The sequence below is a fragment of the Oncorhynchus masou genome, chromosome 6 (genome assembly GCF_036934945.1).
Source record: "Oncorhynchus masou masou isolate Uvic2021 chromosome 6, UVic_Omas_1.1, whole genome shotgun sequence".
NCBI classification, from domain to species: domain Eukaryota; kingdom Metazoa; phylum Chordata; class Actinopteri; order Salmoniformes; family Salmonidae; genus Oncorhynchus; species Oncorhynchus masou.
In genome coordinates, this window is record NC_088217.1 from 8,087,794 (window position 1) to 8,115,484 (window position 27,691).

The 27,691-nt window shown below is 43.1% G+C and overlaps 1 protein-coding gene across 1 annotated transcript; it reads right to left on the reverse strand.

Annotated features, from left to right (window-relative positions):
* Positions 1 to 435: 435 nt before the first annotated feature.
* On the reverse strand, positions 436 to 27,691 carry LOC135541238 (rhamnose-binding lectin-like). The gene is made up of 18 exons (XM_064967337.1): positions 27,661 to 27,691; positions 27,342 to 27,377; positions 27,217 to 27,261; positions 26,940 to 27,075; positions 26,695 to 26,813; positions 25,436 to 25,480; positions 25,200 to 25,335; positions 25,018 to 25,122; positions 4,878 to 5,231; positions 3,354 to 3,406; positions 3,034 to 3,069; positions 2,909 to 2,953; positions 2,616 to 2,751; positions 2,371 to 2,489; positions 1,154 to 1,198; positions 918 to 1,053; positions 733 to 840; positions 436 to 524 (listed from the first exon to the last, which is right to left on the reverse strand). The coding sequence occupies exons 1-17, from the start codon at positions 27,689 to 27,691 to the stop codon at positions 735 to 737; spliced, it is 1,683 nt and encodes a 560-aa protein (XP_064823409.1). The 3' UTR covers positions 436 to 524; positions 733 to 734.

Here is a 27,691-nt window from a genome sequence, read left to right on the forward strand (position 1 = left end):
CCAGCCTGCTTTGTGACCAGATTAGCCTGTGATGCATACAAATTACAACCATTAAGGCTGCTGGTGTCATAAGTACTACCTGTCAGTGAGTTGAGACTGAGGTACAATTGATTTAAAAATGGTATGGTCTGGATGGTCAAACCACCTGAGGTGGTCAGGAAAGTGATCACAATGAGTATTTCACTTGTCTACAACTGCTTAAACGTGGGCACAGATTACAGACATCAAGACAAAGCCACGTTAGCCCCAGGTACAAATGAGTCCGGTGAAAAGCTTGTAAGAGAGAATAAAGGAAACATGTTCAGTAATATTGGTGTGACATTTATTCATGTACAAGAGGCAACTAGTATCGTCTTCCTGCCGCTTCGTTTAATTCAAACAGACAACAGCAGTTCAGAAATTGTTTAAGAAATGCTTCAGCACAATGGTCATTGAAGTTGATTTAGAGGTTGAAGGAAAACAGCAAGACCTGATGAAGATATCCCAGCAGCCTTGTACATCTTCAGGTTCACCAGGAAGATATCCTGCGAGACAAAATCGTCAGCATGGTAGTCTAGTGGTTAGAAAGGTTACAAGTACAAATATTTCATTCTGCCCCTGAACAGGCAGTCAACCCACTGTTCCTAGGCCATCATTGAAAATAAGAATTTGTTCATAACTGCCTTGCTAAATAAATGTTAAAGTATATCACAAATTCTAGTTCCCGGTAATGTGTGCATGCACAAAACTCACATTCAGTCACACGTGTAAGCCACATCCAAGTACTTATAGGTTCCGACACAGGGGTCACCGAACACAGAGTTGGATACCTTGACGATACACTGGCGCTCTCCATCACACCTGTGTGTCAACAGGTAGAGGTTAACACCACAGCAAATGACTTCCTACATTTACTGAAACCTTCAGTGTGCATTTACCTTTCTGCCATTGTGCTGGTGGTGGATTGGCTGAGGCAGTTGGTGTTTTTGAGTTGTTTATGTGGGCGCCCAATGGAACACACGTCGTGTTGACGACGACCATAGTTGGCACGCTGAATACGGATCTCACCTCGATCTGAGGAAGAGAAAGGACAAACCTGGGTGTTGGTGTGGGCTAGTGACTAATATACACGGCACCACATGATTAAACTGTACGGTAGTGTTGACCAGCTTACCACATAGTAGTTGAGAATCAGAGCCTTCACATATGATGCTGCTTACTGCAAAGACAACACAGGAGTTACACCACTGGCCAGACAAATTAAAACATACATTAGCCTGGTGAAGTGTTAGGGATGGGCACTAACAGGGAATGTTGATTCCAGGTGCATTTTTATAAGTCATTATAAACTTGTTAGCATGAACTAAAGTACAAAAAGTTAGGCTCGTCATCTGCCACCGTTACCTTGTAGTTCCACTTCCGTATGAGCAGTTCTCGAAATTCTAATATTTTAAGCACACTGGCTGGCTAGACCTAAACTGGTGAAAAAAGTCAACCCGCTACACCTAATCTGTATTTCTATGCAGTTTGTGCCATCTGTCAGATTGGCTATAAACCCTTTAAAAATGTGTGAGTTGCGCTAGCTAGATACCGTTCACTGAAACATAGGCAGTGGTAAACCAGATTTAGTGCATAAGCATCAAATAAGCTTGAGACACTTCCCTTCCATGTTCTTGATGGCTAATTGAGCTAGATATGTAAATATAACTAGTAACAGCAGCAGCATATGAGACAAGTCAAAAATAGTCATTCAGCAGTTATGGCTTGGGGGAAGTAGAAGCCGTTCAGGGTCCTGTTGGTTCCAGACTTGGTGCATTCGTACCATTTGTTATGGAGTAGCAGAGACCAGTATAACTTGGCTGGCTTGAGTCATTGACAATATAGGGCCTGCCGACACGTGGTGTCAACATCCTCATATGTCCTGTGCCGTACGCTATACCCTCTGTAGCACCTTGTGGTCAGATGTCATACCTAGTGGTGACGCAGCCAGTCAAAAAGCTCGCAATGGTGTAGAATTCAGGATCGGAGGTTTGATACCAATCCTTTTAACCTCCTGGCTGGGAGGGGCTCGGCCCTCCGTTTCCTGTAGTCCACTACCAGGTCTCTGACCTCCCTATAGGCTACTCAAACTAAACAAGTTGCATATCCACAGCTTGCTAGGGTTAGTTAGCAGGTGAGGGTGGTTTACACTTGGAGAAACAAAAGTTAACAAGCTGGTACCATAGGGGAACCAACCCATTATATTCCTTTTCTAGCAATCAGCTGAGCTTACTTTTTTACAAGATTAAAAGTGGGTAGGAGAATTAAACAATATCCCAACACTACGTCGAATCCAAACATGGATATCGGTGCCCACCACTAAATATTATTAGCACACATTCAGAGACTGACTTGTTTCTTGCTGTTGGACACAGGAGTATTTGGCGACCAGGTACTTATAAGTCCCGACACAGGGGTCTCCAAAAACGAAATTGGATGCAGGGACAATACACTCGCTCTTCCCACCGCATCTGTGTGTTTCAAAGACAGGTTGAGGTCATGAGTTTATACAGGTAAACACAACAAGTTCCAGCACATTTCTGCCATCTTGCTGGTGGTTGTTTACACTACAGCCAAGGAGTTACAGGTTCTAGTACCTTTCTGCCATCTTGCTGGTGGAGGATTGGCTGAGGCAGTTGGTGTCGGTGAGTTGGTTATCAGGGCGCCCAATAGAACAAACATCGTGTTGACGACGACCGTAGTTCGCACGCTTGATATGGATCTTACCTCCATCTGCGGGAGATGGAGAAGAGAGAAAATGAAGAGGAGAACAGTGAGGCACGAAGGAGAGCCAAGTATGGCTCTCTACGGTGTGGGCTAGTGACGCTAATCTACAGTATAAACGTAGGTGGTCGGTGAGTATACTGTTCAGCAGTGTGGACTAGCTTACCACATTGCAGTAAAGCATCAGAGCCTTCACACGTGATGCTGATTGCTGCCAGGACAAATAAACAGGAATTACACACCACTCACATTAGCTTGGTTAAGTAGTATCATCATTATTACATACAGTACCTCCATCTGTTAGTGTGCAGCAAGCTGTAGCCAGCACTGAAACAACATCACACAGCTAGTTCAGCAACATTCAACATCATATGCACTTGGACCATGAAGCTACAACTCAGCATTGGTCTCTATACTCAACCATTTCAGTTATACTAAGTGTATTATAGTCAAGTTCAGCATTTGGTCTCATATTCCATGCTTTGAATACTTTTTTGCCCAAAAGGAACTGAATGTCGCTCAAATCATATTACATGTACTTCTTTTTACTCACAAATACAAACATATATTTAAATTATAATCTGCTTCAGATACAGATTTTGTATACTCACATGTGACCACCGTTAGTCTCAAAATGCGCATGATGCCAGGTACAGGAGTGGTACTAACAGAGAAAATGCAACTGATGATAACAAGATCCAATACACCTGGTATTTATGTTGTGTGACATGTCTTAATTTACCCAGGTGTATCTATTTGTCTCCAGATGCACCTCATTGCAATTAGGGGCCGGTGTTTGCCAGTCAAAACCTGGCTATTGAGTCAGTCTCATGGAGTTAGATAGAGGACTCTAGATGGATGAAATCCATGTTGGCATGAACATTGCCACTGAGGGCTTCCAACAAAGTAACCATCGAGGTGGAGCTTCTTCGTTAAGGAAGAATCACACGGGCCACTTTCCGTCGCAAAACTTTTGAGCATTGCAGATATACATTTCATGAATAGAGACAACGTATTTCCTTAATAATCTCCATGTCGGGGAGACATATTTGTTCAATATAACATATTTTTACCTGAACCTTCCAAAAGGTTGCATCCTGCCTAACGCTCCCCATTATTCAATCCGGGTTATCAGGAGGGATCAGCCAATTAATTATACTCTTGAGCAAACACTGCATAACTGTAGGTAGCATTAAATTGCCAACTTTGGCTTCATACAGTACCTTTTCAAACAACACACTCTGTGATGGTGTGCAGCCTTTAAGTTTGTTTGCCAACTCATAGAAATTATAGAAGACAATGGACTACTTTAATAAAATGAATATTGCCTCTATTGTCTCTAATGTAATTACATTTGTTATTTGATTAGAATGGAGCTGCCCTTGCGCTCACATACTCCATAATGGGACACATATAAAGATGATATACTGTGACTATCATTCTCTATGGTCCGATCCCTACGATGTGTTGTTCTGGTGGCTGAGTGTGTGTCCTCTTCCTCTAAACTGTCCATTCTCAGGGCTGCTGGACAGGTGCCTTGCCCGTCAACGTTGCAGCCCTTTGGGTGTTGCACTTATCAGGCTTCACCGCCATGGACCAGAAAGGCTGGTCCTAGTGATTTTGTGCATTTATATGTTCCCAGTTGCCACTCCTGTGAAGGGAGACCGCTACGCTTGAAGGCAGTTTGGTGACAACAGAACCCCAGTACAGGTACTCTATTGAAAACATTATTAAAGTGAACCGTGTTGAATGACTATGTACATATGGCAGCAGTCTCTATGGTACAGGGTAGAGTACCAGGTGGTATCAACCCAGTACCCTGCTTTTAACAGTGACTAAGTTTGGTCTGGGTACTGGGAGGAGGCCGGCTAGCGGAGACTATTTCAACGTCCGATCGACTGGAGTAACAAACTTCTATCTCCAGTTTCTCAGTCTCTAGGTCACAGTCTTGATGCTCCTGTACTATCACCTCCTTCTGGATGGTAGCGGGGTGAACAGGCCATGGCTCGAGTGGCTGAGGTCCTTGATGATCTTCTTGGCCTCTCTGTGACACCGAGCGCTGTAGGTGTCCTGGAGGGCAGGCAGTGCCGTACTAGGCGTTGACACAGCCCTACAGGATTCTCTCAATGGTGCACCTGTAGAAGTTCATGAGGGCCTTACAGGACAAGCCAAATTTCTTCAGCCTCCTGAGGTTGAGTAGGCGCTGTTGCGCCTTCATCACATTGCCTCTATGAATGGACCATTTCAGGTTGATTGTGATGTGCACGCCGAGAAACTTGCGGCTTTTTGCCCTCTCCAGTGCGGCCCTGTAGAAGTGGATGGGGACGAGCTCTCTCTGCTGTCTACTGTAATCCACAATCATCTCCATTGTTTTGTTGACATTGAGGGAGAGGATATTTTCCTGGTACCATTCCGTCAGGTCCCTCACATCCTCCCTGTATGCCGTCTTGTCGTTGTTGGATATCAGGCCTACCACTGTTGTCAGCAAACTTGATGATTGAGTTGCCACTCAGTCATGGGTGAACACGGAGTACAGGAGTAGCCTGAGCACACACCCTTGTTGTTCCAGTCTTGAGGATCATTGTGGCAAAGGTGTTGTTTCCTACCTTCACACCTGAGGTCGGCCCGTCTGCCCAGCTGCAAAGGGCGGGGTTGAGACCAATTGCCCAAGCTTGGTGATGTGTTATGATTCTGCTCTTTTCTTTACATTTGATCCGGAACCCCCAACAGAAGCTAGCCAGCTAACTAGCTACTAGCTAGTAGTCAGCTTGCCACTGCTAGTGGTCATCAGCTACCTTTAGCCAGGACATCTCTCGCCTGTCTGCGTATGGAGCCCTGCCGATCCATCACAACTGGACAACTGACGTAATCTGCCCGAAGGGGTTTCAACTGGCTCCCCCATCGCGATGTCCCCTGAATGCCCATCTGCGAGCCTGCTCTCCGCGGCTCGCTAGCTGTCCAGAGCACACAGAGTGAAAGCACCGCCAGAAGTGACCAAAACATCATCCAGGAAGCATAGGACCTGAGAAGTGGTCTGTGGTCACCACCTGCAGAACCACCCCTTTATTGGGGGTGTCTTGCTAATTGCCTATAATTACCACATGTTGTCTATTCATCAAGTTTGCGGACGACACAACAGTGGTAGGCTTGATTACCAACAACGACGAGATGGCCTACAGGGAGGAGGTGAGGGCCCTCGGATTGTGGTGTCAGGAAAATAACCTCACACTCAACGTCAACAAAACTAAGGAGATGATTGTGGACTTCAGGAAACAGCAGAGGGAACATCCCCTTATCCACATCGATGGAACAGTAGTGGAGAGGGTAGTAAGTTTTAAGTTCCTCGGCGTACACATCACAGACAAACTGAATTGGTCCACCCACACAGACAGCATCGTGAAGAAGGCGCAGCAGCGACTCTTCAACCTCAGGAGGCTGAAGAAATTTGGCTTGTCACCAGAAGCACTCACAAACTTCTACAGATGCACAATCGAGAGCATCCTGTCGGGCTGTATCACCACCTGGTACGTTAACTGCTCCGCCCACAACCCTCTCCAGAGGGTAGTGAGGTCTGCACAACACATCACCGGGGGCAAACTACTTGCCCTCCAGGACACCTACACCACCCGATGTCACAGGAAGGCCATGAAGATCATCTAGGACAACAACCACCCGAGCCACTGCATGTTCACCCCGCTATCATCCAGAAGGTGAGGTCAGTACAGGTGCATCAAAGCTGGGACCGAGAGACTGAAAAACAGCTTCTATCTCAAGGCCATCAGACTGTTAAACAGCCACCACTAACATTGAGTGGCCGCTGCCAACACACCAGTGGTGGGACGTCAGGGCCAGCAAGGCCTTCTCTGCTGGCCTAAACATCATTACAATATATATATATTTTTAATATATTTTCCCACAAATATGTATTAAATTATTCCCCAGAGTAAGAGTTGCACTCTTCATTTCATAGCGTTCCTCTTGGTTGCACTGCTTCCAGCCCCAGGTTGAGATTTGGAGGGCTGGTCTTTATGTTAGATATTTTATCCAATCATATTCAGCCATCATGTGTTGCCATGGGTCTCAAATCTGCCCTCAGGCCTTCAGAATCAACTATGCGGGCACTTGTAGCTTAAAGTGAATGGAAATTAAAATTTAGTGTCAACCAATCAGCTTTAGAGTTGGCTATTGTACCCCTGCTGGCTGGCTCCAGTGTTACACAGGAGCCAGCTAGCAGGCGTAGTGCCTGCACGTCTTTTGATTAGATTACCATTATTGAGAGGCAGGTCCTATATGGGCAGGACTCAGAACTAGGAAACTTAATTTGCGTACTACTAAGCTCTTTTTTCAACCCACAATGGCGGAAGGAGAAGATATCGATTTGGTCGAGGATATAATTATAATGCAATTCTCAATACAAACTTTTCAAGAAAAGTTAGACATTGTCAGGAGAGGTAGACGCCGACGCTACAAAGCCGACGCTACAAAGACAGGGTCCGAGAAGCACTGCAAACTGTCTAACAAAGGCAGCAACGAGACACCAAAGTACGGCTGGGCACTTACAAACAATGGTGCTTTTGAAAACTTTTGGGGACACCCGAGTGGATCTACAGCTCAACGAACAAGCGCGCAGGGCAACGAAGCTGCACAATGAAAAGGTTGTGTACTCTTCCCCTGCAATTCTCTGAATAAAAATGTAAATTTCAAGGTGACGCAACGCCTGGTTATACTGAGTTTCTGTCTAAATGTATAGTGTCTAGAGTCATGTCATCATAATGATGGTAATAAGAGGTGGATTCATTCGGGTGGGACTGTGAAGGACTTCACTGAAGGCCCAGGCCCCAGAACCACGGCACGCTACTGCAACACACTGACTCAACTCCAGCCACTTTAATAATGGGAATTGATGGGAAATGATGTAAAATATATCACTAGCCACTTTAAACAATGCTACCTAATATAATGTTTACATACCCTACATTATTCATCTCATATGCATACGTATATACTGTAGTCTATATCATCTACTGCATCTTTATGTAATACATGTATCACTAGCCACTTTAACTATGCCACTTTGTTTACATACTCATCTCATATGTATATACTGTACTCAATACCATCTACTGTATCTTGCCTATGCCGCTCTGTACCATCACTCATTCATATATCTTCATGTACATATTCTTTATCCCCTTACACTTGTGTCTATAAGGTAGTAGTTTTGGAATTGTTAGCTAGATTACTTGTTGGTTATTACTGCATTGTCGGAACTAGAAGCACAAGCATTTCACAACACTCGCATTAACATCTGCTAACCATGTGCATGTGACAAATAAAATTTGATTTGATTTGAACCTGCTGGAGTGCCTTGTAGTTGTGGATGGAGATATTGCCATACCAGGCCATGATGCATCCACTCACGACACTCTCAATGGTGCAGTAGTAGTATTTAGAGAGGAGGCAGCATGCCACATTTCGTCAGCCACCTTAGGAAGGAGAGACGCTGTTGTCATGTTGGTCCATGACGAGTCCGCAGTGATGTGCTCGCTGAGAAACTTAAAACTTGTGACTCTCTCTACTGCAGTCCCGTATATGTGGATCAGGGTATGTTCCATCCTCTGCTTCCAGAAGTCAACAATCAAATCTTTTGAAGCACCTGGTCATTTAGAGCAGCAAGAGTTCTCCTTGATGACTTGATATTGTCTACAATGAAGCGAACATAGAATGAGTTAAGCTCACCTGAGAGGGAGGCTTTGGTGGGCATCACACAGCAGGATTGGCTTTTTCAGTCTGTGATAGTCTGAAGTCCTTGCCATGCGACGCAAGTTTGAGTTGTCGAACATCCATTCAAGTTTCAGTCTTGTCTTTTTGCATTCTTACTTATTTTTGGAGCTCGTACCTGCTAGGCATTGCACACCACCAGGTCATCATGTTCGTTCTTCTGACATCGAATGCTGCAGTATGGAATATCTCCGTTCATCCAGGGTTTTTGGTTGAGACGTGTTCGGATTTTTATTGTGGGCACATCATCATCAACACATTTCCTAATGAAGACTGTGACTGATGATGTAGATTCTTCAATGTTGATGATTGAGTCCTGGGTGGACTGTCTTTTTTTTACCCCCTTTTTCTCCCCAAGTTTAAATCTTGTCTAATCGCTGCAACTGCCCAACGTGCTAGTGAGAGGTGAAGGTTGATTCATGCATCCTCCGAAACATGACCCGCCTAACCGCGCTGATTAACGCCTTCACGGTACATGTTCCCCAAGGGCACCCCACCCCAAGCTCAACTCAAAAGATGGCGCACAGAATGCAAAAATATTCTTAGAAATATTTAACCTCCACACATTAGCAAGTCCAATAGCTCAAATGAAAGATAAACACCTTGTTCATCTACCCAGCAAGTCAGATTTCTAAAATGTTTTACGGCGAAAACATAGCACATATGTATATCAAACCACCACTAGGACACATACAATATGTAGCCACATTGTCAAGCAAAAAGCACAATCACAAACGCAGGATTAAAAGAAAAATAATTCACTAACCTTTTGAAAATCTTCATCAGATGACAGTAATAGGACATGTTACACAGTACATTTAAGTTTTTTTCAATAATTTGCCATTTATATCCATAAATCTCCGTTTACATTGAGCCATGTTCAAAAAATGCTACAGAAATGTCCGGAGAAATTATAAATAGCTCTGCCAGATAACGCCAGATAACAGCAATACACATCATAAACTTTGACTAAATATACATGTTCTACATATAGTTAGAAAGATACACTGCTTCTTCATGCAACCGCTGTGTTACATTTATTTTTAACGTTACAGAATTCGTTCACTAGGCAATATTCTGAGGCGGCGCTCAGACATAAGCAATATTTCTCTGCTATGTTGGAGTCAACAGAAATACAAAATTACAACATAAATATTCCATTACCTTTGATGGTCTTCAATCAGAATGTAGTGGAAGGAGTCATACTTACCTAATATAACGTTTGGTTTCAGTTCGTGTGTCTTTGGATTAGCATATGCTAACAGCTTCAGGTGAAATGCACCAATAAGGACTTCTGATCACGAACAGTTGCGCATCAAAACTTAAAAATTACATATTATATGTCGACCAAACTGGTCAAACTAAGTGCAGAATCAAGCTTTAGGATGTTATTAACGTACAAAACAATTGGCGATTCAAACAAAAGAACGCAACTCTCCTCAGACGATGTGGAAAAAAGAGTGCGGTGTCTTCAATTGCGCCCTGACGCGCAGCTAAATTCACGTGACACTTCAGTATTTTGCCTGCCAACAGGGTCAAAGCTCGAGGGATTTTCTTCATTACGTGCCCCATTGAAAGAACACAACACGCTGAAGACACAGAAACCGATCCCAGATACGTAGCTGGTTGGGAAGGATGGGGACAATGACGTCAAAGTTGGCCCAACTTTCCTGATGAGAGAGAGAGTTTGGTTGAATGGCTGCCGTGTGAGTTCTGCTTACAAACAGACATAATTCGAACGCTTTTAGAAGCTTTAGAGTGTTTTCTATTCAATAATAATTATTATATGCATATATTAGCAATTTTGGACAGATTTTCTTTCTGTTTACTATGGGCACGCAATTCCTCCAAAGGGGGCAGTATTGTGCATAGCCTTAACTGGTTTAACTCCCGCCAGCTTAACCTGGAAGCCAGATGTATCAATGTGTTGGAGGAAACGCCATTCAAATGGTGACTTGGGTCAAGTTAAAAACAATAAAAAAATGTACCTTTATTTTACTAGGCAAGTCAGTTAAGAACAAATTCTTATTTTCAATCACGGCCTCGGGACAATGGGTTAACTGCCTGTTCAGGGGCAGAAAGACAGATTTGAACCTTGTCAGCTCAGGGATTTGCTTGTGCATGGTAAAGCAGGCTGGATCCTCTTGTGAAGCAGGATACATATTGGTGATATACAGTGAGGCAAAAAAGTATTCAGTCAGCCACCAATTGTGCAAGTTTCCCCACTTAAAAATATGAGAGAGGCCTGTAATTTTCATCATAGGTACACTTCAACTATGACAGACACAATTAGAAAAAAAATCCAGAAAATCACATTGTTGGATTTTTATGAATTTATTTGCAAATTTTGGTGGAAAATAACAATTTGGTCAATATTAAAAGTTTATCTCAATACTTTGTTATATACCCTTTGTTGGCAATGACAGAGGTCAAACGTTTTCTGTAAGTCTTCACAAGGTTTTCACACACTGTTGCTGGTATTTTGGCCCATTCCTCCATGCAGATCTCCTCTAGAGCAGTGATGTTTTGGGGCTGTTGCTGGGCAACACAGACTTTCAACTCCCTCCAAAGATGTACTATGGGGCTGACATCTGGAGATTGGCTAGGCCACTCCAGGACCTTGAAATGCTTCTTTACGAAGCCACTCCTTCGTTGCCCGGGCGATGTGTTTGGGATCATTGTCATACTGAAAGACCCAGCCACGTTTCATCTTCAATGACCTTGCTGATGGAAAGAGGTTTTCACTCAAAATCTCACGATACATGGCCCAATTCATTCTTTCCTTTACACGGATCAGTCGTCCTGGTCCCTTTGCAGAAAAACAGCCCCAAGCATGATGTTTCCACCCCCATGCTTCACAGTAGGTATGGTGTTCTTTGGATGCAACTCAGCATTCTTTGTCCTCCAAACATGACGAGTTGAGTTTTTACCAAAAAGTTATATTTTGGTTTCATCTGACCATATGACATTCTCCCAATCTTCTTCTGGATCATCCAAATGCTCTCTAGCAAACTTCAGACGGGCCTGGACATCTACTGGCTTAAGCAGGGGGACACGTCTGGTACTGCAGGATTTGAGTCCCTGGCGGCATAGTGTGTTACTGATGGTAGGCTTTGTTACTTTGGTCCCAGCTCTCTGCAGGTCATTCACTAGGTCCCCCCGTGTGGTTCTGGGATTTTGTGATCATTTTGACCCCACAGGGTGAGATCTTGCATGAAGCCCCAGATGGTGAAGTTTGGAGTTTGGAGTGTGACTGTTTGAGGTTGTGGACAGTTGTCTTTTAATCTGATAACAAGCTCAAACAGGTGCCATTAATACAAGTAACGAGTGGAGGACAGAGGAGCCTCTTAAAGAAGAAGTTACAGGTCTGTGAGAGCAAAAAATCTTGCTTGTTTGTAGGTGACCAAATACTTATTTTCCACTCTCTCATCTTTTTAAGTGGGAGAACTTGCACAATTAGTGACTAAATACTTTTTTGCACCACTGTATTGTGAAAAACCTGCTAAGGCTGCTTTTGATTTTTAGAGAACAGCAGGAGATAAACTCCCATTTGCCAATGAATGGAGAAACGTATAACGCCCCACAAACTTTTGAAGAATCACATTCACGTTGTCATAAAGCGTCACACGGTTGCTAAGCTAATCATCACGCAATGCCTTCTCAAAGTCGAGAAACCTGCCTATTTTCCTCAAAAGTAGATCATTTTTTATTTTATTTTATTTCACCTTTATTTAACCAGGTAGGCTAGTTGAGAACAAGTTCTCATTTGCAACTGCGACCTGGCCAAGATAAAGCATAGCAGTGTGAACAGACAACACAGAGTTACACATTGAGTAAACAATAAACAAGTCAATAACACAGTAGAAAAAAAGGAGTCTATATACATTGTGTGCAAAAGGCATGAGGAGGTAGGCAAATAATTACAATTTTGCAGATTAACACTGGAGTGATAAATGATCAGATGGTCATGTACAGGTAGAGATATTGATGTGCAAAAGAGCAGAAAAGTAAATAAATAAAAACAGTATGGAGATGAGGTAGGTAAAATTGGGTGGGCTTTTTACCGATAAGACTATGTACAGCTGCAGCGATCGGTTAGCTGCTCAGATATCAGATGTTTGAAGTTGGTGAGGGAGATAAAAGTCTCCAACTTCAGCGATTTCTGCAATTCGTTCCTGTCACAGGCAGCAGAAAACTGGAACGAAAGGCGGCCAAATGAGGTGTTGGCTTTAGGGTTGATCAGTGAGATACACCTGCTGGAGCGCGTGCTACGGGTGGGTGTTGCCATCGTGACCAGTGAACTGAGATAAGGCGGAGCTTTACCTAGCATGGACTTGTAGATGACCTGGAACCAGTGGGTCTGGCGACGAATATGTAGCGAGGGCCAGCCGACTAGAGCATACAAGTCGCAGTGGTGGGTGGTATAAGGTGCTTTAGTGACAAAACGGATGGCACTGTGATAAACTGCATCCAGTTTGCTGAGTAGAGTGTTGGAAGCTATTTTGTAGATGACGTCGCCGAAGACGAGGATCGGTAGGATAGTCAGTTTTACTAGGGTAAGTTTGGCGGCATGAGTGAATGAGGCTTTGTTGCGGAATAGAAAGCCAATTCTGGATTTGATTTTCGATTGGAGATGTTTGATATGAGTCTGGAAGGAGAGTTTACAGTCTAGCCAGACACCTAGGTACTTATCGATGTACACATATTCAAGGTCTGAACCATCCAGGGTGGTGATACTAGTCAGGCGTGCAGGTGCAGGCAGCGAACGGTTGAAAAGCATAGATTTGGTTTTACCAGCGTCTAAGAGCAGTTCGAGGCTACGGAAGGAGTGTTGTATGGCATTGAAACTTGTTTGGAGGTTAGATAGCACAGTGTCCAAGGACGGGCCGGAAGTATATAGAATGGTGTCGTCTGCGTAGAGGTGGATCAGGGAATCGCCTGCAGCAAGAGCAACATCATTGATATATACAGAGAAAAGAGTCGGCCCGAGAATTGAACCCTGTGGCACCCCCATAGAGACTGCCAGAGGACCGGACAGCATGCCCTCCGATTTTACACACTGCACTCTGTCTGCAAAGTAGGTGGTGAACCAGGCAAGGCAGTCATCAGAAAAACCAAGGCTACTGAGTCTGCCGATAAGAATATGGTGATTGACAGAGTCGAAAGCCTTGGCAAGGTCGATGAAGACGGCTGAACAGTACTGTCTTTTATCGATGGCCGTTATGATATCGTTTAGTACCTTGAGCGTGGCTGAGGTGCACCCGTGACCGGCTCGGAAACCAGATTGCACAGCGGAGAAGGTACGGTGTGATTCGAGATGGTCAGTGACCTGTTTGTTGACTTGGCTTTCGAAGACCTTAGATAGGCAGGGCAGGATGGATATAGGTCTGTAACAGTTTGGGTCCAGGGTGTCTCCCCCTTTGAAGAGGGGGATGACTGCGGCAGCTTTCCAATCCTTGGGGATCTCAGACGATATGAAAGAGAGGTTGAACAGGCTGGTAATAGGGGTTGCGACAATGGCGGCGGATAGTTTCAGAAATAGAGGGTCCAGATTGTCAAGCCCAGCTGATTTGTACGGGTCCAGGTTTTGCAGCTCTTTCAGAACATCTGCTATCTGGATTTGGGTAAAGGAGAACCTGTAGAGGCTTGGGCGAGTAGCTGCGGGGGGGGGCGGAGCTGTTGGCCGAGGTTGGAGTAGCCAGGCGGAAGGCATGGCCAGCCGTTGAGAAATGCTTGTTGAAGTTTTCGATAATCATGGATTTATCGGTGGTGACCGTGTTACCTAGCCTCAGTGCAGTGGGCAGCTGGGAGGAGGTGCTCTTGTTCTCCACGGACTTCACAGTGTCCCAGAACATTTTGGAGGTGGAGCTACAGGATGCAAATTTCTGCCTGAAGAAGCTGGCCTTAGCTTTCCTGACTGACTGAGTGTATTGGTTCATGACTTCCCTGAACAGTTGCATATCACGGGGACTATTTGATGTTTTTGTGCTGGTTGAGGGCAGTCAGGTCTGGAGTGAACCAAGGGCTATATCTGTTCTTAGTTATGCATTTTTTGAACGGAGCATGCTTATCTAAAATGGTGAGGAAGTTACTTTTAAAGAATAACCAGGCATCCTCAACTGACGGGATGAGGTCAATGTCCTTCCAGGATACCCGGGCCAGGTCGATTAGTAAGGGAATTCCCCCCTGAAATGGACAAAAATGAATGGGAAACCATTGGCATAGTACAAACCATGTACACGATGGACAATACCACCCAAATCGGCATTGATTTATGCAAAATGTTTTGCAAATGCCATATGGCAATTGCCAGTTGTAACACTTCAAAAATCCAACAGGTGGCGTGTGCGCTCCACCTTGGTTTTTCATATAGGAAATGGACCCCAAGTCAACATCCAAAAGCCAAATTTTGAAAAAATGAATATTTTGTCAAAAACTTATCACCCCTTAAAAAAGTGCTTTCTGGACCGTTTTTTGAAATTCTTTCGCTTTTTTTGTCAATTACACATGTGTAAGAACTGTATGAATATACTTTTGTCCAATTTTATTATCATAATTTTGTATTTTTTTTACTTGCGCATTATTGCATGTGTTTTCTCCATTTGCAATATGATTTCATAGGAAGTCAGAATTCAAAAGTCAATAATTGCAAAATTTCATAAAAAACTTCACACACCCCTTCACACATCAACATACTTTAGTCATATTTTTTTTATTTTTTTTTTACTTGTGCATTAGGCATATGTTTTCTCCATTTGGAACATGATTTCATAGGAAGTCAAAAGTCAAAAATGGCAAAATTTCATAAAAAACTTCACACACCCCTAAAAAAGTGCTTTCTGGACCGTTTTTTGAAATTCTTTAGAATTTTGTGTCAATTACACACTTATAAGAACTGTATCAACATACTTTAGTCATATTTTATTATCATAATTTTTATTTTATTTTTTACTTGTGCATAAGGCATATGTTTTGTGGGGGCCAAATGTCATAAGAAATTTGACATGCTCAAAAATCCTGCAGAAATGCAAAATTGACTGGCCTGATGAACTCGGGATGGCCGGGCAGTGATTGTTGTTCCTTTCAATCACTCGTGGTGTTGATTTCATCATGTCCATTTGTTTATGTTTTCTCACTTTTGCAAAGTCACTGTGCATTTGCAATATGGTTAACTGGGCATTCACCATCACGAATTTGTCATGCTATAAAAATCGTGCAGGAATGCCAAATTGACTGGCCCGATGAACTCGTGATGGCTGGGCAGTGATTCTGGTGCCTCTCCAACGCTCGTTAGGGTTGATTTCAGAATGTCCATTTGTTGATGTTTTCTCACTCTTGCAAAGTCACTGTGCATTTGCAATATGGTTAACTGGGCATTCACCATCACGAATTTGTCATGCTATAAAAATCGTGCAGGAATGCCAAATTGACTGGCCCGATGACCTCGGGATGGCTGGGCAGTGATTCTGGTACCTCTCCATCGCTCGTTAGGGTTGATTTCAGAATGTCACTTTTGGTGATGGTACCTCACCATTTAAACATATTGCAAATGGACAAAGTCACCAGCACGTCACCGTCCATCAGTCAATTTGATATCATTCTGACACCAAACTGATACAAACTGACACCAAACCCACTTTTCCCAACTCGTTTAGGAGCCAAGTATCACATACTTCAGAGCTGGCCCAAAATTCACAACGCCTTCGGTTCAAACCATAAAAAAAACATGAAACACGTAGTTACGTTCTAGCTGCGGGTCCATTTCTTGTGTTATGTGTAGGCCTAGCTGAGGCGACCCCGAATCCCAAGTTTCGGCTCGATAGGTCATTTGGTGTCCGAGCAAAACCCTAATTGGTGCTGAAAATCCACTTTTTTCCATGACTTGCTACGGGGTCCTTGAATGAGCTATTGGACAGAAACGTTGGGTTCTGTCTCTATGGGCCGAGATGGTCACAATGCACCTAGTCTTGTGACTCTGGGACATTTCTAAATGTCGCCATTTTCGTAATGGTCAAAATGAATTGAAGTCATTGCAAATGTACGAGGCTGTTTCTCGGTCCGAGAACCTTCTAGAGCGACGTAACTCACCACGCACTATCGACCTGAGGTCTAGAACAGGATTCTAAAGTTTCGGAACTCTAGGTCTGACGGTTCTTTAAAAGTTCTAACAAGGTTAACTAATGCAGGGAGTGTTTGTCTCTACGCACCCCAATGGGTCCCTACTTCCAAGCTGTGTGTGTGTGTGTGATTTAGTTTTCCTTTGAAATTTTATGGGAAAAATGACTGATTTACAGTTCATGGGGGTTGCCTAATCACATATATGAAGTTTTGGAAAGATCAGATTTTTTTAACCCCTCGAAACAGCCCATGAGACACCAATTATGGCACTTCCGGTTGGCACAGGAAGCTATAACTCAACACATATCCTCATTGGGGTATGCTTTTACAGAATCCTGAGTTTTAAGTCTTTACCATAAAAACTGACTGATTTACACAGGGTTGAATGCACTATGTCTATCAAACTGCAGGCAGGTTATGGGTATACACTTTTAGGGCGATTTTAACCACTTCCGGTTGGTCCAGGAAGCTTAGAATCGACACAGGTAGACCTTATAGCAGCCTGATGGACTAGTACCGAAGACAGGTTCATAACACATTCATAATCCATATAGGCTCCAGGTTGAATTTAGGGGAGCAGGCAATGTATTCCTATGGGGAGAGATGTAAATGCAAACTGTTTTTATGTAAACACCTTCTTTTAGCTGTGAAGGGTTAATGCCACACGGTCAAGGTTAGGCTTGCACAGATCGGGAGGACCTTAGGAACAGTCCTGTGTTTGAATTGTCCTTCTAAACCTAACGGTTCCGCCGCTGTCACCCAAAATCAAATGACATTGTGGTGCAGGCTTCATTTTGGGCCTATTTTTCTCATGGTCGCTGCGCTCAGACCGAGCGAGCTACGGTCAAGCGGGGCGCCTCGTTGGACTCGGCACAGTCTGCAAACTATGGTGATGCCATTTCACAAATCTGTCATTGTACAATTTCTCTTAAATGACGGTAGATAAATTGCTGATTTTTTTTTTTATTGACACCGGAGGCTCCTTGACTTTGACGTGAAGTGAAAAAATCATTTCTCTATTTTCATTTTGGACCATTAATCCCAGAAAAATGGCCATAACTCAAAAACCGTTGATGCCTAGACGCCATCTTGTTCGGGGCCAACTGCCCATTATGCCAAACCTATGCTCACCAAGTTTCGGCTTCGAAATATTTTCAGTTTTCGAGATAAGGCCCGTCGTGATTCGTGCTGTTTTGTCAAATTGCAGTATGATTGCTTATGCCCTCTTGTGGGATTTTCCGGGATAGCGGAAAAATGACCAAAATTTGATTATTTTATAAAACGAAAACCGAATGTCCGACAAAGTTAATTTGATGACTTCCCGGTAGGTCTGGCCCTGCCGCTCGGCCCGACGCCGTCCCCGAAATTAACAAATGTTTTCGGACGTCTACTAAGGGACGGTACATTTGCAACATGGACTTTTTCACTAACCATACAGAACATGTCGAAATGTTCCCTTAGGGTATGGAAGGCCTGCTCACAGAAGTGTTTTAGGGATTGTTTGACAGTGATGAGGGGTGGTCATTTGACTGCGGCTCCGTAGCGGATACAGGCAATGAGGCAGTGATCGCTGAGATCCTGGTTGTAGACGGCGGAGGTGTATTTGGAAGGCCAGTTGGTCAGGATGACGTCTATGAGGGTGCCCTTGCCCTTGAGATTTAGGGTTGTATCTGGTGGGTTCCTTGATGATTTGTGTGAGATTGATGGCATCTAGCTTAGATTGTAGGACTGCTGGGGTGTTAAGCATATCCCAGTTTAGGTCACCTAACAGAACAAACTCTGAAGCTAGATGGGGGGCGATCAATTCACAAATGGTGTCCAGGGCACAGCTGGGAGCTGAGGGAGGTCGGTAGCAGGCGGCAACAGTGAGAGACTTATTTCTGGAGAGAGTCATTTTTAAGATTAGTAGTTCGAACTGTTTGGGTATGGACCTGGAAAGTATGACATTACTTTGCAGGCTCTCTCTGCAGTAGACTGCAACTCCTCCCCCTTTGGCAGTTCTATCTTGACGGAAAATGTTATAGTTGGGTATGGGAATCTCAGAATTTTTGGTGGCCTTCCTGAGCCAGGATTCAGACACGGCAAGGACATCAGGGTTAGCAGAGTGTGCTAAAGCAGTGAATAAAACAAACTTAGGGAGGAGGCTTCTGATGTTGACATGCTAACAAGCAAACAGTTAGTAGGCCGGGGCTAAACAAGCTAGCAGTTAGCAGACAGGGGCTGAGCAAGCTAGCAGTTAGGAGGCCGAATTAGCAAGCAAGCAGATAGCAAGGGGTTGAGTCTGTTTATGACTCTTCATGCGGTGACATCGATAGACCGGTCGTGGGTCCTGATATTGTAGCCCAGGAGTATGCTTCGGTGGTAGCACAGGAGCTCTGGCCGGGCTAGCTTCAAGCTCAGTGGATGGAAACGCTAGCCAGGAGTAATCATCCGGGGGTTGCGGTTAGCTAGTTAGCTAGTTGTGAAGATACAGATGAGAATGTTACGTTTGCGGTGGGAATCCGGGGATAAAAAAAAAAATACAAATAAAAGGTCCGTTATGCTCTGGTTAGAGTCGCGTTGTTCAAACTGGCAAGAGCTTTCCGAGCTAAAGATTAGCTGAAGACCGCTAGCAATGGTTTGCTGACTAATAGCTGGTAGTTAGCTGGCTAGCTTCAGTTGAGGGGTTCCGGATCCGAAGTAAATATATATACTTTAGAAAAAAAAGCAGATCCACGCTACATTGGGTGAGGCGGGTTGCAGGAGAGTATTTAGATGTTGAGGTTTTGCAAAATGTTTTAAAAGATATGCGAAGAAGAATATGTTTTAAAAAAACGATAAAAAAACGATATATACGATATAAACAAGGGACACGACACGACAAGACGTCCGACTGCTAATGTCACTAATGTCACTATTCCAGAGCAATTTGATATTATCAAACATCTCGGATTACAGTTGCAATTTTGTACATGTTCACGGAATTCATGCAAAAGTTGGGTTTTTGAGCTAGCGCAACAAGTGTTTCCCATTTACTCCGTGAAGAGCTCTCCTTGTTCCAGAATAGTCCAGAATGCACTGCGCAGCCCATTGACAACATATGGGCAACATACAAAATGGGCATTAATTCGATGCCAATGGAGTTAACCCATCTCCTAAAGGTATCTCTGGCACTGTCCCACATATTTCGGCAATGCACCAAAATTGATCTGTCCCACATTGAAATCAAGTGTAAGTGGGAGATCAGTAGTGTGCTATTTCAATGCTGAGTTACATTTTTGTACACCAGTGTCCAACAGCTGAAAATAGTGTTTTTGGTCTGAAAATGTATTTCACTGCAGTTTAGATGGTACAATGATGCGACACTATACTTTTGTCAAACTGAAATTAGGCGAACCAGAATATCAGGAAATGGCGGCGTGATCCACAAAGTTTATTTTTGATTTATATTATGCCATTGTTAATATGTCCTGTGGGACTGTCTTTGCGGTACTGCTCTGCTCATCCCATATCAAACCAATGGACAATAGGAGACCGAATGCGTTTGGATCACTATCTAATTGGCCTTCACATAACTTTTACGGAATGTCCACGTGGATGGTGTATCGGAAATGGTATCAAAGATGACTGGGTGACAATGTATGTTTAATTTAGACAAAATCATTTATAATTACAGTTTTCCAGTACAACATAAGTTCAGCAAATCCCCTTATTGTTTGGGATAACTTTAAATGTACCTTCAGAGGTCATTCAATTCAATTTTCAACAACAATAAAAAAGCAGCTTTTGGCTAAAGAGACAGGACTAACAAGGGAAATACATGCACTAATCGTACAGGAAGCAACAAAAAAAACTACAGAGATTCTAAATAAATTAGAGGAAAAACAAAACGAAATGGAGTAACTTTTTTATAGAGCATCTAATGTTCTCTATTAAAAACAACGTTTTCTGTGATTCTCCAAATTATATTTTAAAGGAGGAAGCTGAATGATCAAAAGATGATGCAGACAGAGACGGTCGCCTCGCTTCAAGTCATTATTATGCAGTAATTTGTGGACGAAATTAGGGCACGAGTTTCCTTCCAGAGAGACATCAGGCATTGTAACATTCTATGTTTTACGGAAACAATGCTCACTCGGGATATGTTGTCAGAGTTGATACAGCCATCGGGTTTCTTCATGCGTCGTGCCGACAGAAAAAACAAATCTCCCTGGTAAGTGGAATGGCGGGGGTTTATGACCTAGAAATCCTTACAATCAAATGCCGACCGCATTATCTCAGAAGACAATTCTCTTTGATTATAGTCACAGCCGTGTATACCCCCCCTTCCCCAGGAAACCAGATATCCTCAGGCTGCATTTATCAAATCCAACCAAGACTCGGTTTTTCCAACCAAGACTCCGTTTTTCTCAAACCGCCCTATAGACAGAAACTCAAGCAGGATCTACCCGTGACTAAAACCATTCAACACTGGTCTGATCCATCGTAATCCACGCTTCAAGATTTTTTTGATCACGTGGACTGGAAAATGCTCCAGGAAGCCTCAGACAATAAAATCGTTTTATACACCGACTCTGTGAGTGAATTTATTAGGATGTGCATTGGAGAGGTTGTACCCACTGTGACTATTAAAACCTACCCCAACCAGAAACTGTGGATAGAAGTCAGCATTCTCGCAAAACTGAAAGCGCAAACCACCGCATTCAACCATGGAAAGAGGTCGGGAATAAAGCTGAATATAAACAGTATAGTTATTCCCTCCGCAAGGCAATCAAAGAAGCAGAATGTCAGTATAGGGACAAAATGGAGTCGCAATTCAATGGTCCAGACAAGAGACGTATATGTGGCAGGGTCTACAGGCAATTACGGAATACAAATGTATTCATAAAATGCCTGGATGTTTACAATTTCGGTGATTCTCTTAGACATGGTTAAAAGTACTGTATAGCAACCCCAGGTGTAAAATTATAAATAGCAGCTGCTTCTCAGAGAGTTTTGAATTGTCAAGAAGAGTTAAACAAGGGTGTCCGCTGTCACCATATCTATTCATTATGGCCATCCAAATGCTAGCTATTAAATCCTATCAAATAACAACATTTGAAGATTAGAAATCCAAGGCTTAAAAACAAAGGTGTGCATGTATTTATTTATACCTTTAGTTTACTAGGCAAGTCAGTTAAGAACAAATTTGTATTTTCAATGATTGCCTAGGAACAGTGGGTTAACTGCCTGTTCAGGGGTAGAATGACAGATTTTTACCTTGTCAGCTCGGGGATTTGAACTTGCAACCTTTCGGTTACTAGTCCAACACTCTAACCACTAGGCTACCCTTCCGCCCCATGCTGATGACTCAAGTTTAATATTTAATCTGCTTGCAAGATCCCTGCAATGTCTCATTGAAGATGAAGATAACTTTTCTGTACTCACTGGACTAAAACCTAATTATGATAAGTGTACGATATTACATATTGCGTCTTTAAAAAAATACAACTTGTACATTACTATGCAGTTCATATTTAAAATGGGCGGACGTTGAAGTAGAAATGCTTGGTATTCATTTAAAAAAATATTAAATGTCAAGGTAAATACCTGTCTATTTATGGAAAATTTGCCCTGATTAACTCCTTAGTCATATCTCAGTTTACTCACTTACTTATGGCTCTGCTTACTCCTGATGATTTGTTATTCAAATCGTATGAGCTAAAAATATTTAGCTTTATCTGGGACGCTAAACCAGACAAGATACAGTGTGCCTATCTATATTTATACATTTGTATATTTTTATTTAAACTGGTAAGTTGTCTGAGAGCACATACTCATTTACAGCAACAACCTGGGGAATAGTTACAGAGTAGAAGAGGGGGGATGAATTAACCAATTATAAACCGGGGATGATTAGGTGGCCATGATGGTATGAAGGACAGATTGGGAATTTAGCCAGGACACTGTGGTTAACACCCCTACTCTTGCGATCAGTGTCATGGGATCTTTATTGACCACCGAGCGTCAGGACACCCATTTAACGTCCCATCCAAAAGACGGCACCCTACTGCCTTTGGTCATTGGGATATGTTTTAGACAAGAGGAAAGGGTGCCTCCTACTGACCCTCCAACACCACTTCCAGAAGTATCTGTTCTCCAATCCAGGGACTTACCAGGACCAACTCTGCTTAGCTTAGCTTCAGAAGCAAATCAGCAGTGGGATGATGGGTCCCAGGACTAGCTGGCTTTATAATGAATATGAATTGGGTGTTGTGAGATTATTAAATATAAAAGCACTAAACATCTCTAGAATCTTCACTTATTCAAAAGTTTCAATTGAACCCTAAATGGTTCTCTAGTAAACTACTAAGAAAAGCTAATCCACTGTTTAAATAACTTTATCTGTGTACAGATTTCAACATCTCATTTTTGATTGACTGGTCTCTCTCTTTTTCAAACAAGCATTGCAGAGCTGGCTAAATTTAAATGTCATCCCCCTGAAAAGATAGAACAAATAGTATGGCTGAATATAAATGTGCTGGGTGATGAAAGACCTGTATTTATGGGAAACAAGTTTGAGAAGGGTATTTTGTTAAATGATATTGTAAATTGGAACGGTTGAGTTGTCTTTTATGGAGTTATCAGAATTATATGGAAAGGTCTGCTCAGTCCAAGATAACCAATTGACGACAGCATTACCCCAAAAATGGAGGCAGGTGGCAGCAGGAGGAGTTAGGGAAGTGGTCTGTCTGCCAAATATAAATGATCAGAACTTGCAGAGGACTAAAAATAGCATGAATAGGAAAGTATACCAGTTTAATTTGAGGACCAGTATTTTGATGTGTCATTTGGATTGCAAAATAGTTGGGAGAGATTTGACTTACTGATTCCATGGTACAGGGTGTATGAGTTGATTCAAGGCTTGTGCTTTTCAGCTAATGCAGATTTGTGAGAATACAGAATCAATTGACCATTTTAGTATTACCCTCAAGTAGCTTCTCAGGAATGGTTGAAAATGCAAAACATTGACCCGAGATATCTTTTTCTCAACCTGTAGAGTCTATTCAACAGAAATGGTATGTTAATCACAGCATAGTTGAAATATATGCTGCGTAGAAATCCAAAGTGTGTGGCCAGCAGATACAGGTGGGATGGGCTGAGGGAAGCTGAGGGTTGGGATGTGGAGATGGAGATAAGGGGGAGTGGAGTTGCTGGGTGAAGGATAGAATGACAGATGTCAAATTAATTCCAAATAAAACAGTTGAATGATAATGGCTTTGTTGATACAGTTGAGGCTGTATGCTCATGGTTCCATACATTGTTGTCCTTGCTGTTATATTGGTCTGGATGTGTTTCTTGTTCATTGGTGGTGCATGGGGCAGGGAATGGAATTAAATGTATTTCTTCTCAGGGTGGAATCTGATGCTTGAGGGGCCTTATCGGTCAGGTCCCCATTTGACAGTGGGAGATCTGTCGACGTGCCGTTGACCCTTTGTCTCTGGCTAAGAGGCTGTTAGCTGACTCATGTGATGAAGTTGGGCAGCTTCCCTGCAAGTATATGTTTATTACGAGATGAATGTCTCTGGCTAAATTTACACATCACGGTAACATTTGGTTCATGAGCCAACCACTTAACGATCAAGGTTTGTAGGGTCTACACATTGTATAGAAATGTCTACCCCAGCCTGCTTTGTGACCAGATTAGCTGGTGATGCATACAAATTACAACCATTAAGGCTGCTGGTGTCATAAGTACTACCTGTCAGTGAGTTGAGACTGAGGTACAATTGATTTAAAAATGGTATGATCTGGATGGTCAAACCACCTGAGGTGGTCAGGAAAGTGATCACAATGAGTATTTCACTTGTCTACAACTGCTTAAACGTGGGCACAGATTACAGACATCAAGACAAAGCCACGTTAGCCCCAGGTACAAATGAGTCCGGTGAAAAGCTTGTAAGAGAGAATAAAGGACACATGTTCAGTAATATTGGTGTGACATTTATTAATGTACAAGAGGCAACTAGTATCGTCTTCCTGCCGATTCGTTTAATTCAAACAGACAACAGCAGTTCAGAAATTGTTTAAGAAATGCTTCAGCACAATGGTCATTGAAGTTGATTTAGAGGTTGAAGGAAAACAGCAAGACCTGATGAAGATATCCCAGCAGCCTTGTACATCTTCAGGTTCACCAGGAAGATATCCTGCGAGACAAAATCGTCAGCATGGTAGTCTAGTGGTTAGAAAGGTTACAAGTCCAAATATTTCATTCTGCCCCTGAACAGGCAGTCAACCCACTGTTCCTAGGCCGTCATTGAAAATAAGAATTTGTTCATAACTGCCTCGCTAAATAAAAGGTAAAGTAAATCACAAATTCTAGTTCCCGGTAATGTGTGCATGCACAAAACTCACATTCAGTCACACGTGTAAGCCACATCCAAGTACTTATAGGTTCCGACACAGGGGTCACCGAACACAGAGTTGGATACCTTGACGATACACTGGCGCTCTCCATCACACCTGTGTGTCAACAGGTAGAGGTTAACACCACAGCCAATGACTTCCTACAGGTACTGAAACCTTCAGTGTGCATTTACCTTTCTGCCATTGTGCTGGTGGTGGATTGGCTGAGGCAGTTGGTGTTTTTGAGTTGTTTATGTTTGCGCCCAATGGAACACACGTCGTGTTGACGACGACCATAGTTGGCACGCTGAATACGGATCTCACCTCGATCTGAGGAAGAGAAAGGACAAACCTGGGTGTTGGTGTGGGCTAGTGACTAATATACACGGCACCACATGATTAAACTGTACGGCAGTGTTGACCAGCTTACCACATAGTAGTTGAGAATCAGAGCCTTCACATATGATGCTGCTTACTGCAAAGACAACACAGGAGTTACACCACTGGCCAGACAAATTAAGACATACATTAGCCTGGTGAAGTGTTAAGGATGGGCACTAACAGGGAATGTTGATTCCAGGTGCATTTTTATAAGTCATTATAAACTTGTTAGCATGAACTAAAGTACAAAAAGTTAGGCTCGTCATCTGCCACCGTTACCTTGTAGTTCCACTTCCGTATGAGCAGTTCTCGAAATTCTAATATTTTAAGCACACTGGCTGGCTAGACCTAAACTGGTGAAAAAAAGTCAACCCGCTACACCTAATCTGTATTTCTATGCAGTTTGTGCCATCTGTCAGATTGGCTATAAACCCTGTAAAAATGTGTGAGTTGAACAAGCTAGTTACCGTTCACTGAAACATAGGCAGTGGTAAACCAGATTTAGTGCATAAGCATCAAATAAGCTTGAGACACTTCCCTTCCCTGTTCTTGCTGGCTAATTGAGCTAGATATGTAAATATAACTAGTAACAGCAGCAGCAGCATATGAGACAAGTCAAAAATAGTCATTTTAGTCATTCAGCAGTTATGGCTTGGGTGAAGTAGAAGCCGTTCAGGGTCCTGTTGGTTCCAGACTTGGTGCATCCGTACCATTTGTTATGGAGTAGCAGAGACCAGTATAACTTGGGTGGCGCGAGTCATTGACAATGTAGGGCCTGCCGACACACGTGGTGTCGACATCCTCTGATGTACTGGGCCGTACGCTATACCCTCTGTAGCACCTTCTGGTCAGATGTCATACCTAGTGGTGGTGCAGCCAGTCAAAAGCTCTCAATGGTGTAGAATTCAGGATCGGAGGGCTGATACCAATCCTTTTAGCCTCCTGGCTGTGAGGGGCTCGGCCCTCCGTTTCCTGTAGTCCACTACCAGTTCATTTGGAATCACACTGCCAGGTCTCTGACCTCACTATAGGCTACTCAAACTAAACAAGTTGCATATCCACAGCTTGCTAGGGTTAGTTAGCAGGTGAAGGTGGTTTACACTTGGAGAAACAAAAGTTAACAAGCTGGTACCATAGGGGAACCAACCCATTATATTGCTTTTCTAGCAATCAGCTGAGCTTACTTTTTTACAAGATTAATTTACAAGTGGGTAGGAGAATTAAACAATATCCCAAAACTACGTCGAATCCAAACATGGATATTGGTGCCCACCACTAAATATTATTAGCACACATTCAGAGACTGACTTGTTTCTTGCTGTTGGACACAGGAGTATTTGGTGTCCAGGTACTTATAAGTCCCGACACAGGGGTCTCCAAAAACGAAATTGGATGCAGGGACAATACACTCGCTCTTCCCACCGCATCTGTGTGTTTCAAAGACAGGTTGAGGTCATGAGTTCATACAGGTAAACACAACAAGTTCCAGCACATTTCTGCCATCTTGCTGGTGGTTGTTTACACTACAGCCAAGGAGTTACAGGTTCTAGTACCTTTCTGCCATCTTGCTGGTGGAGGATTGGCTGAGGCAGTTGGTGTCGGTGAGTTGGTTATCAGGGCGCCCAATAGAACAAACATCGTGTTGACGACGACCGTAGTTCGCACGCTTGATATGGATCTTACCTCCATCTGAGGGAGAAGAGAGAAAATGAAAACAGTGAGGCACGAAGGAGAGCCAAGTATGACTCTGGTGTGGGCTAGTGACGCTAATCTACAGTATAAATGTAGGTGGTCGGTGAGTATACTGTTCAGCAGTGTGGACTAGCTTACCACATTGCAGTAAAGCATCAGAGCCTTCACACGTGATGCTGATTGCTGCCAGGACAAATAAACAGGAATTACACACCACTCACATTAGCTTGGTTAAGTAGTATCATCATTATTACATACAGTACCTCCATCTGTTAGTGTGCAGCAAGCTGTAGCCAGCACTGAAACAACATCACACAGCTAGTTCAGCAACATTCAACATCATATGCACTTGGACCATGAAGCTACAACTCAGCATTGGTCTCTATACTCAACCATTTCAGTTATACTAAGTGTATTATAGTCAAGTTCAGCATTTGGTCTCATATTCCATGTTTGAATACTTTTTTGCCCAAAAGGAACTGAATGTCGCTCAAATCATATTACATGTACTTCTTTTTACTCACAAATACAAACATATATTTAAATTATAATCTGCTTCAGATACAGATTTTGTATACTCACATGTGACCACCGTTAGTCTCAAAATGCGCAT